Below are 12,024 nucleotides of genomic sequence, written 5' to 3' on the forward strand. Positions count from 1 at the left end.
CATGGAAGATGCCAATTAGTCTGTTATTACTCACCAACTATTTGCTATATGGTTGTGAGACTGTAAAGAGAGCAATGAAAACTGCGAATGGACGCACCATTAATTTTCAAAATAAAAGCCGTGGCTTTTGAAACCTATTGGTTTCAGTGGTCTTCAGTGTCACTGTGTTTAGTTTTGTCCACATTTTGCCACGTTTTTATCAATTTTTGCTACCACTTGGTGATCAGGTAGCAATTGTTTGTGAAGGACTTGGCAGCTTCTAAACAAATAACGCGCTACAATAAGAATGCACTACTGACCAAAACATTCGTAAGGTGGTTTTCCTGTCCAGTACCCTGCTTGCAAGTGATTACATCTAGCAGTAGCCTAAGTTTGTTTCTTATTCACATTTCTCTGTGTATTTCTAATAGGTTGCTTGTTTGTTTTAATATGAGAAAAACATATTTTTTATGTTTTGATATGTTTTTATGCCTTTAGAACCCTTTGAACCTTTACGTTTGACATGGATTTGAAATTGCAATATATATACTGTCCTTATTTGTGTTTGAGTCTATAATTACATTTCAGTTTTTAGAGATTCATGGCTTGTTCTCTTCTTGGTTTCTTTGCACCACTGAAACAATTTTGGACAGTAAAAAAAATGCTTTCTATAGAGACGTATGATTTTTGCTGTAGTTCTTAAATGCTCTGTAAGTTGGGCTTCTAAATCCTTTTTTATTACGTGCTTACTTGATAGTTTACTTCAAAGCAAAGAGTATTAATGCACATTTGAACACAATTAGCTCGTCTGACATAATGAAACTACACACATAACGATGTTCAGAATAAGCTTTCTTGTTAAATTAACTGGCTGTTTTTTCGCTGGGGAACGATACGCCGTCCTGAGAAGAGGCATTAGTGGTGTTACTAAAGGGTAGAAATGTCACTTCAATCAAAAGTGGTTTCAATTAAAGTTATTTTACCTTGCTTGATGAGGGAGCTGGAGGTAGTGAAGATAAAATCTGTAAGATATTTCCAAGGCTTTGGCAGAAAATTGAACCCCAGAATTGAAGCTAATTGAATTTGAGAATGATAAGGTTGAATGTGGGGAGCTCTTGAAGTTTGCGAGAAAAAGAGAGAAAAATGAGTGACTTCTAATTTTAATGGACAAAGATGAAGCGAGGACACAGTGTAGAAATTATTCGGGTTTTTTTAACAGATACAGCACGTGGAGGACTCTGCCACGAAGTGCTCTCACAATGCTGCGTCTTTGACTTTGTCACATGGTCACTCTCTTTCAATGTCATGAATAAATAAACACCAACTTGTATAATCACTTTTTATGCTGCTTGTGAAAAAAAAGAAGATAATACTGTGCTGCTTTATTGATGCCCACGGGAAAATGCTTTCCATATGTAGGTCAGTGCACGAGTTCAAGAACAGCAATTGTGAAGCCAGTGGGGATTCATTGTCTTGCTTATGGGTCCTTCAGTAGTGTGAAAGCCTCCCAGAGCTGGATCGGGGATTCATATATTCGGCTTGAAGGACAGACTTTTCAGTCAGGTATTTTATACGGATGACACTGGGAGAGAAAGCTCGAATCACGCGTGGGATTGGTGTTATTTTAATCTAAAACACTTTCCACATCCCAAATCTGAACAGCAAAATGAGATCTCAGCAGTGATTGGCATGCACTGGAGGCTGGTGTTAGGGGGATCTGTTAGAATATCAGCTAATGCAAGCAGTGATTGTCATGTTAGCGTGTGTAGTGGAGCCACTGTACTATGGTTAGAGGGCAGACGCATCACCTTGTTGCCCCTTTCAGCAAATGTTCTTTGCAAGTGAATTATTTACTGAGTGGAATTCTACAGGAGAGAGATCACAAAGTTATTGAATACAGTATAAAAAATTACCCCAGAAAACAGCTTTGGGTGCACTCGGTTATTTTCCCATTGCCGATAACTTCGTCTATTTATGTGATTTTGCATATCGTATGATTGTTAAACCAATTTAAATGCTCACTTATTACGTTAAAACAATTCTTAAAAGCTGCAGTAGGCAGAGATCTAGAAAAGCTGAACCAACCGAAAGCACCACTGGACAGGAAATGGCATTTGCACTACAAATTAGGCCACACTCTCACTGGGCCACACTAGAGACTGGTTCGCGACCCACTGTAAACCTTTTCCTGACCGGTTGGTGAGTGGTTGCTGGAGGTTGCTGGCTATTGGTAGATAAATTTGTTTGCAAAGAGGTATACAGTGGTCTACCAAAAAACCTCTTTGCAACTGGGTTGGTTGCTAGTGGATTTCTGCAGTTAGCCATAGTGTGCATATGTCAACTACTAACCAAAAATGGGGAACAGTCGCCTCAAAGTAAGCTTTTAAAATTTGTTGACTCCAGCGGTAAGTCAAAAGTTTTGTTCAAAGGGGAACATTTCCCATTTCTGGACTGTCCTGCACTTCTTGCAGTTTAACCACCACTTGGCAAGTGGTTGGAGAATGTTTGGCATTTTGCATGCAGAATACAGACAACCACGGCAACTTGCTAGTGATCAAAGCAATTACTAGGTTTTTGGTGCAGCGATATATATCTTTGTGACCAATTGTACTGGCTGAATACCAGCAACCTACAACAACCAGGAGTTCAAACCCTAATCTCTCAGGTGAAAATGTCATTGGCTTTACTCCATTGCACCACAGCTTCTTACTTAATACTTCATCCCTCTGGGCCTCTACTTCACCTGATCTGATCTCTCTCCGGATACTTGAATAAAAGTAATAAGTAACTATTATTTTTTTCTCCAATGTTGCTTAAAAAATCTGATTACTCCAGCTTTAATTTTGCTTTGCATCCCTTGAGAAAAAGGTAACATAAATGGCAGTAAAGGAATGAATGAATAGACGGGTGCCATTACATTCTTTGAGGAAAACCATTTCTTTGCTCATGTGTTCCTCCTCTGCTTCCCTTGTAGCTTTCCCTCGACTGGACCAATGGTCAGAGAACGCCTGCCTGCCTGAGGCTTCCATCTTCATGGACGGTTTCCTCTACATCTCATCTTCATCTACCAAGGCGACGTTGGACCGTCGCGGTAGGGATGGTGAGTCAAAATGGCACTTTTGCAAATCACAGGCAAGTCCAATCCATCCATCAGTCCATTTGTAAGCAATATAAGCTGCATGTTTGTCAGAGGTCTCCTCCAGTTAAGCGCTGATCGATCAATCAGTGTCAGTCTGTCAGCTGTCAAACTGCCAATCGTTTAATCTGTACAGCAAGCAGTCACAGTCACAACGATCAATGAATTTGTCTTTCAAACGAGTTCTTCCTCGTCCTCTGGGAGGTCTTGTCAGACACAAGTATGTTAGATGAATCATCAGTGAATGCACTACGGAAGCACGGAGCAAATCTGACAAAAAACTACAACAAAAAAACTAATTAAAGAAAGAATTTTAGCACAAATCCGTTGGAAATGTACCTGAGATGCCTTCTCCAAAACTTCAAATTTCTCTTTCTTTTGTCTTCCAAGCGAGTTTAAAACTTTTAATCAGCTTCCATTTCTCACCCAACTCATCAGCTGCTGCTGAACCTCCTGCTCTGCAGTGGTCCCACTTCTCCAAACAGCTGGAGCATTTCTAGGGCCCATGGGTAATTAGGAGAAGGAGCCAGCTTTGGGTAATGCCTCTGGGGAAGGGGGTTATTGGGAAGGTGGAGGAGTGGGATGAGGGATGGGGGAGAAACACTACCTGCCACTTGAATGAGCTAAATCTCCTTCATGTTCAGCATGATCTACCTCCATTTCCATTATCCCACACATGCACTGCTCTCATTGGCGGTTGTACATGCTGGCTAATGAACAGGGCTGAGGTCTGGGGAAATTGCCTCTTAGAGAAAATTGTGGAAAATTTAGCCGAGTATCTCTCGAAAAATCTCATTATCCGCACAAATGAAATTCATTTTCATTTCATTTGTTAAAGGATAATTCCAGTGTAATGCAACTTGACTCTTAATTTCATAGTTTTTGGCCAAAATTTGTATTAGCCATAATAACGTGGTTACTCACTGAGGAAATTGGGAACAAGGTGATTTCATTGCAAAAGAAAAAAGCTCGACAAGAAACCAGAATGATCAAATGACCAGTTTTGAAGTGTATCTGAAAGGGAAAAAAAAAGTCAGATTAATTCATTTTTTTTATATTCTGGTCATGTTGTATCAACAGAATGAAACTAGAAAAACTGAATTTACAAATTATTATTATTTTTTATTCATGCCTTGTTCTTCATGTTTTTCATTAAAATAGAAATGAAAGCAAATGAAATGGTTAAATGTTATTCTGTAACGCTATAGAGCAGGGACGGGGAACTTGTTCTGCAGGTTTTAGCACACCTGAATCAAATGATTAGTTCATTACCAGGCCTCTGGAGAACTTCAAGACATGCTGAGGAGGTCATTTAGCAATTTAAATGAGCTGTGTTGGATCAAGGACACATCTAAAACCTGCAGGACACCGGCCCTCGAGGCCTGGAGTTCCCCCACCCCTGCTATAGAGCCTTCTACGCATTACACATAAGGCCATGTCCACACTAATACATTTTCGTTTGAAAACGCATCTTTTTCTCTCCGTTTTGGCCCTCCGTCCACACTGAGACGGCGTTTTCACTCAAGGAAAATGCAGCGTTTTGAAAACGCTCTCCAAAGCAGATACATTTGAAAACGCAGTTTTCGCCTCGCAGTGTGGACAGCGAACCCGGAGCCTTTTCGAAAACGATGACACATTTTAGTCATGTGATGCAGTCATGTGACCAATTAAACTAAGATAGCAGAGGGCATTATACAGCAGTTGTTTTGTTTGCTCTGAATCTTGACAGCCTTGTTAAAGATTAATATCAGTCTGTACATGCGTCAGATAGCTTTTCTTCAAATTCTTTAATTCTCACTTGCTTTTGCAACTTTGTACTTTTGTGTTACTCGCAGCAACAACTCCACCTCATTGTTAGAAAATTTAAAAAACTGTGCTTTTCCTCGACATTTTGCTGTGACGTTTCAAAGAGCCGGAAAGTAAATAAACGGCAGACAGAAATGAGGCAGGTAAATGCGCAGTACTGGAATGTAAGTGTTTTCGGACATTTCAATGTGGACGCACAACTCTGTGAAAACGACTGAAAACGATAGGGTGGATGCGGAAAACACTGTTTTCAAATTTATCCTAGCTAGTGTGGACGTAGCCTAAATTAGCTGCTCAGCTATGGATATGCGTGCTATGAGGCTCCCGGTGCACAGTTTCTGTGCTGATGTTAATGCCAGACGAGGTTTGGAAAGAAGGTGGAGCAGTAGCTACTGTTACTCATTGTGCACCTCAGGAGTTGGTGAGCACATCTACATTCACAATAAATGACCTACCAGAATAGGTCATTACTGAATGTCGGTGGACCTGTATCTGATGAAAATATAAAATGTTAAGTTGTTGTAATAACAAGATAATTTTTAAACTGCATTGTGCTGTCATCTTAGTAAGAAGTCATAAATAACCACTCCAAGCTGTTTAATATTGGCTGGTGTTGTTTACGTGAATGCTTTGCCAAAAAATACATTGATGTGTCTGCAGAGCAGTGAGAGTGGCTCTAGACTGTAGTGGTTAACACGTTGGCTTGGTAAGCAAACGGTCACTGGCTCGATCTACCCGCTGTAGCCATCTTGAAAGTAACTTTAGTTAAGTATATCTTAAGGTTACAGTCTCTGCTCGAGGCCATACCACCCTAAGCATGCCCAATGGTTGGTACTTGGATGGTCGCTTGCCTGGGAAGTAGAGCCGGTCATCTATCCAGTACCTGCTCCAGTCTACATGCTGAAGTATCCTTGGGCGTACTTTGACATGAATGCTGAGTTGCCCCTGATGTATCCATCAGAGGTTGTGTGTGTGCGAATATTAGATGAGGTGCTTGGATATAGAAAGAAAAGCACTTATATGAATGTGACTGAGTGAAGGAGGCTTGTAGTAAAAAAAGCGCTTTGAGTGCTCTGTTAGTGTAGAAAAATACTATATAGTTACCACTCCATTTACCATCTTGTATCCTAATATAAAAGCCGAGATGGAACGTGAGTACATGGGTTGTTGTTCCACATACAGCGGGTGTTTCAGACAGAGTACTACAGGTGCCCATTTTTGTTGGTCACTGTCGTGCATTTTATACCACTTGCAGTCGCCGCGCCATCTCCTCAGATAAGTGCTTGTGATATTTCCTCCAATAAATACCTTGTTATTTCATCAATTATAGAAAACCACGCAGACACGGCTTTTGTGCTTTAATGGTGCTTTAACTGCAGCTGCTGAAAAATTCAGAGGGGTTGGGTTCAAAACTCGGTGTGTTCCAACTTCTTCAATCACAAGGAAACGCTGTCAGGACTTTGCGAGCGCAGAGGGGTGAGGTATTTTTGAATGTGCTCTCCTGGATGTCTTTTGCTCGCAGGCTAATGGTTTGATGGTCTATAGATGCACCAAAGTCCTTAATACTTCATACAGTAGCTTGTGCTCATGGCTTAATAAAAGCACTCTGCCACAGTGTCTTAAACTTCACCTTCTTTTTTTGGCTTGGAGAGAGCTCTAGTGAGCTGTTGTGCTTCCACTGATGGGAACTAGTATGTGTAAATTAATTTGGCAAGCAGTTTTGGTAATGCCTTTGAAAAGGTGGCTGGGGGGCGAGGACCAGTGTGCTGGCCCACAGTAATGAAATAAAATACAACGCCTGCTTTGCATTTGGCAGCATGTTAAGTCAAGACACTGCTGCTAATATAGATTAGGGTTAGAAAAACAAATTTCCTTGTTTAATTTAACAGCGCTCCACCGTCCTTGGCAGCGTGGCACCACTTTACCTCCCGCTTCCTGTTGTGTTTGAGCTCGGCTTCATATCCGGTTTGTACAGTTGATTCCAGCGTCAATTAAGTCCTCCCCCTTCAAACGGGCCGAGCGGTGACTCATGCTACTCCCACACTGAACAGCGTGCACTTCTCCGTGTGCGCTCGTGTGAGTCCTTTGAGGGGAAAGCGAGACAGTTAGTGTCTGAAATGGTGAGTGGCAGCAAGGAAATGGCATCCTCAATTTTGTTTGATTAGTTTTGTCTTTTCCCTCATCAGCAGTGCTCTGTTTTTTTCCCTTTCCCCAGCAACACTAGCTCAGAAGAGAAGAGAGAAGAGACAGATGTGGAATTACATTTTACTGAGGACAGAAATCTGTGTGGACAATTCAGTTACTTGCAGCTACAAAGTTAGAGTCGGGTTTTTGATAGTGAACCAAATCTTCTTTGTGGTTTATGGTAAAAATTTGCTTTCAAAGACTGCTTAAATAATTACAATTTCTAAGTAGTCACATTTATACTGCTCTGTTTTTATTTCACGAGCACTAGACAAAGCCCATTGAAACAATTTGTCTTAATCTAATGTACTTTTTGGGGTGTCTGTGTTTATGTAACCGCGCCTCCTGCCTAAATGAGTAAGCAGTGCTGTTGCTAAAGCCAGAAATACATGGCAGATAGTGTGTATTTTTTTCCCTTTATCTTATGCCATATCTGTCCATTCCTCCCTGTAATGAAGTGGGCTGTAATTCTGGCACAGACAGATCGTTCAGATCCCTTCAGTTTCTCGATTTCCATTTCCAGCCCCCCTGACAAGCTGTCCAGCAGATGTCTTCATCACAGATATTTTAGTCTGATGGCAAGATAGACAGAAGATTGGTGGAAGGGGTAGAGGTGGGAGAGTGAGCGAGGGAAGAGGTTGATTCAGTGGAAGAGGGGCACAGCCGGCTATTTCGATGCATACTGAAATGGGTGCCTGCGCCGCGTCGATAAAAAGTTTCGGGGGACTTTTTGAGTAAATCTGGGCGAGCGCGGTTAAAAATAAAACTTGATACACATTCAGAGTTAAAACTTTTGAGTAAACTTGTTATTCTTTAAATGCGGCCCATTCAGTCAATGAACAATAAGACAGTTTAAATGCCACATTGACTGGCTGATTTGTCTAATCAGCCTGCTCATCGTGCGCTCTTGGAGCATTTAGCACATTTCACAAATTGCTGTAGTGAGAGAGGAGGTGAAGGGAAAAGGAGCAGCAAAAGGAGAAACTGAGGTTCCACATAGTAGATTTCCTCTGGAAAACACTATGCGGGGAGAGCTTTTAGTGTATAAGCTAATTGGCCCAATTTAGCGGGTGCAGGCTTGTACCACGCTTGGCTTCCGCTAGGCGTTGTCTCTGGCGGCTGGTTGTGGACTCCTGCGGAGAACGGCTGGGCCGCAGGGCCGTTGCTGTGTGTGGGGAACAGCTGGCAATGGACGCAGCTGCTTGATTGTAAATCAAGCACCATTGTTCCTGCTATTGCGCTGGTGCTTGTGTAGAAGCTAGTGGTATCCCACCCGCTAAGGAAATGCCGAACCACAAACAAAGAGGGAAGATAGATGCACATGATTGGGTGATGTGCAGATATTTGATAAAGCTAGTTTCCTGGGGGAATATCTTCAAGGGATCCAAAGGCATTCACTGCTGTGTTAGGAAGTAACTTGTGCCACACATTTTTAACACAGTTGCATTCAAGTGATTGAAACTCATTGTAGTTATTTACAGAGACCATGCCAGTATGGCACTGAAATGGCAGCATCACATGTCCTGCATCTAGAGTACAACTTCCTTGCCTGGTTTTATAGACATTCGTCTACTTTGTGTGTCTTCTGTCTTATCCATAATCCATCAAATCAAACATTCATTCCCAATTCAAGCCCGAAGAAGATCAGTACTGATGTCTCCAATTAGATTTTTTTAATTCTTGACTTGTGACACCTTGTGGCTGCCCCCCTTTCTACGATCTCCTCGACGTGTTAAGGCTGTATGTGAGAATCTGTACCTGTGGTTTTGCTGCCCATTATTAGGATAATTCTTCTAAAAGTGGTAGAGTAGGGAGCCCACTCATGTGTCCACTCTGATTAGACTCAGGATCCCACAGCAATTTGCTTCCTGGATTCACAGTGGGACTTTTAGTGTCTTTGTCCTTGGACGAAGAGGAAATTAAAAATGTTTTCTTTGTGTCCTCGGCATAGATGGAAGGTTTTGAACATGTCTGTTCAGGGAGATTGGATCTAGATGCCACAAATGGCAGCGTCGCAATGATATCCATTAATATTCCTAATATCCAGGTCTGCTCGTTTGCATATTTCAAAGGCATTGTAACTTTTTATGACCTTGATGAGAGGTTTTGGACCTCTCCGGCATGTTAACCTTCAATAAAAATCAATATCTAAGAGTTATTTTAAACAAAAAAAGCTCACCATTTTGAGTTTGAATTTTCATATTGCACCACGTTTCTTTCTGCACCTCCAACAGCAAAATTTCCAACTTACAACTGTTACTCACGGTCTACTATTTCAGCTACAGGAGTAAAATAAAACCACTATTATTTGATTGTTTTGGCTGCCCAGATCAAGTTTTCATTTTCCTGGAAGATTAGCTAGAATTGCATAGTGAAAACAAGGCTTTAAGCAACCAATCCAAACACTCATTTTGTCATTATTCTATAGCCAATTCATTGCACAACCAACATTTACTTTGTTATCATGCCTTGATGGCTGCCTGTTGTCAGTTTAATATGTTTTAAATGTGTAGTTGTTATGGGGGATTATAATGAGACATCTGCAGCAATACCAAATGAATAGTATAAAATATATATGCATTAGTTATGGAAAAATGGGTAAACACACCTTATGGCAGCTGTAAATTTCTAATCGCACGCAGTTTCTTATACTTTATAGTACTGTGTTTGTGTCTTGAGCGACCCATCATCTCTTTATATTCTCACCAAAATGGGAAATTTGTGCAGCAATTTCTTGGGAAATGTGCATATGTAAATATATCATATAAGGGAAACTAGAATTTGTACAATTCAAACGAGCTTGTCGATGAGCTTCAACACAGCCTGAGCTCTTATGCAAGCTTTCGTGTCATTTCTTACAAGAAAGTTTGAAGGACTTTCAAAAATCGTATTTATTTTATGTTTTTCTATCCAGCTATGCTGAATGTACTTTTCTGTGTTCATATTTCCATCAATTTTGACAAGATCTCCAACGCCAGTGGCTTACACGCAGGCCAACCGTGACAGAGCCTCCACCGTGTTTTACAGATGGCTGTAGGTGCTTACTGTTGTACAGCTCTGCTGACCTCCTCTGTACATATAAATATGATCTAAACTAAAGTTTAAAATTTGGTTTCATACCTCTATCAGACCTGTTGCTGCTGATTTTCGGCACACGTTTTATATAGCTTGGCATACCTCAGGCATACCTCTCCCTGTTTCCCTTCTTTAACAATGGCTTCTTGACAGCCAGCCTTCCACTGAGACCCGTTCTGATGAGGCTTCAGTGAACAGTAGACGAATCAACCGAGGGGCCAGATGCCTGTCTCACGTCCTGTGTCAGGTCTTTGCTCGAATATTTTCCTATTTCTTAAGGACATGACTTTCAGATACTATTCAACTGCTGAAGATTGGTTTTAGGCTTTGGACTTCTGCTTTTGTCTTCCACTTGGAGGTGACACAGCACGCCATGCTGAGATATGTCAAGTTTTCACAAACAGCTCTTTTGCAATCCCTTCTTAATGCAAAATACCGTTTTATGCCTCTCAAACTGTTATCTGTAGTATTTTCATAAATTCATCTAAAGAAATACGAATGTGGGAATTATACTTGCACAATGAAAATAAAGGGCGATTCTATTCCATGTGTTTTTGCAACAGACTGCTAGTAACATAGTGCCTAAATCGTCTGTTGTGTGTAGACACAATGCCAGTTCATCCCTTGAGTTATGAGTTGTTTTATGCTTGAATGATTCACAGGTCAGTGTTAAGCAAGACTGAGTGAAAAAGGAGCTGAAACTTTAAAAACCTTCAGAAAGCCTAAAGAACTCTTACTGTAGACCATGTTCAAAAATTACAACAAAGTCTGACTCCGAGGAAGCAAAATCTAGAGAAATGAGAGGATATTTAAGACGTTCAAGGTGCTGTATGGAGTGTCCACGTGAACGCTTACCCTCTGTCGAGGCCCAGATTCCCAGGTTTAGGAGCAATTCCTATATGGAAGAGATATGCCATTCTTTTACTGGTTTTCACATGTCAGCATCTCCTCCTGTAACCTTGTCCGTTAAGCCTGCAACACAAAGAAGATTTAAAAAAACAAACAAACCCATTTCTTGTTTGATGATCAATTTTTTTTTGTTTTGACAATTTGAAGTTTTTCCTTCGTAAAGACATTTAACCAAAAAAAACAAAACAAAACCTGAACGTCTGCACTAAATTTGTAATTGGACTGAACGACATTCAGCAGATGTCGAGACATTGAATGTGAACCCCAAATGTCAGCCTGGTGATTGTGGCGTAAAATTTGACGGGAATCTGCAAATTCATGAGAGTTCAGCCTGTTCAACAAAGTTCCAGGGGGCAAAAGTGAAGTGAGGGTGATTTAAAAAATAATGCCATGAAAACTTGTTTATTTATTAGTTAGCCTCATGTAAAATGCAGTAAACTGAACCGTGACAGCACCAAATAGGTACCACCTTTGCCTTTTAAACAACACCAGATCCTCCTGGGTATATTTTATACATATATCTTACAGATAACAACATTAACTTACTGAGCAGTATGATTTATAAGAGCAGCACAGTACTGCGTGCCATGTTTAGTAGTACTTTCGTCCATACATGACCTAAACTCCCACATAACCACCACATGAACCATTACAAAGACACTTAAAAAAAAAAAATTACCAACATGCCACGTTCCTGCGAGCTCATGATGGCACCTGACTTCAGTTCAGAAAACAAGTGTGCCTTTTAAGAGGATGATTGTGCTAAAGGTTTCACGTGGTACAAAGGAAACTTTTCGGCTAATAAGCTATAAGGGACAGGACAGAGAGAAGGAAGGGCGAAATTACAGAGGCAGTGTAGCACGAAACAACGACTTAGCTATTCTCTGTTAAGAAATGATGGACATGACATTTTCTGCAAAACCTTAGTGATTCAG

The 12,024-nt window shown here is 40.8% G+C and overlaps 1 protein-coding gene across 1 annotated transcript in view; it reads left to right on the forward strand.

Moving 5' to 3' along the window:
- Nucleotides 1–12,024, forward strand: part of arap2 (ArfGAP with RhoGAP domain, ankyrin repeat and PH domain 2) — a 176,588-nt gene that overhangs the window by 103,667 nt on the left and 60,897 nt on the right. Inside the window, exon 15 of the mRNA XM_080874158.1 lies at nucleotides 2,954–3,079. Within this exon, the coding sequence (XP_080730284.1) occupies nucleotides 2,954–3,079 (126 nt within the window). The remainder of the gene's footprint in view (nucleotides 1–2,953; nucleotides 3,080–12,024) is intronic.

Source organism: Rhamphochromis sp. 'chilingali' (genome assembly GCF_963969265.1).
Source record: "Rhamphochromis sp. 'chilingali' genome assembly, chromosome: 1".
NCBI classification, from domain to species: domain Eukaryota; kingdom Metazoa; phylum Chordata; class Actinopteri; order Cichliformes; family Cichlidae; genus Rhamphochromis; species Rhamphochromis sp. 'chilingali'.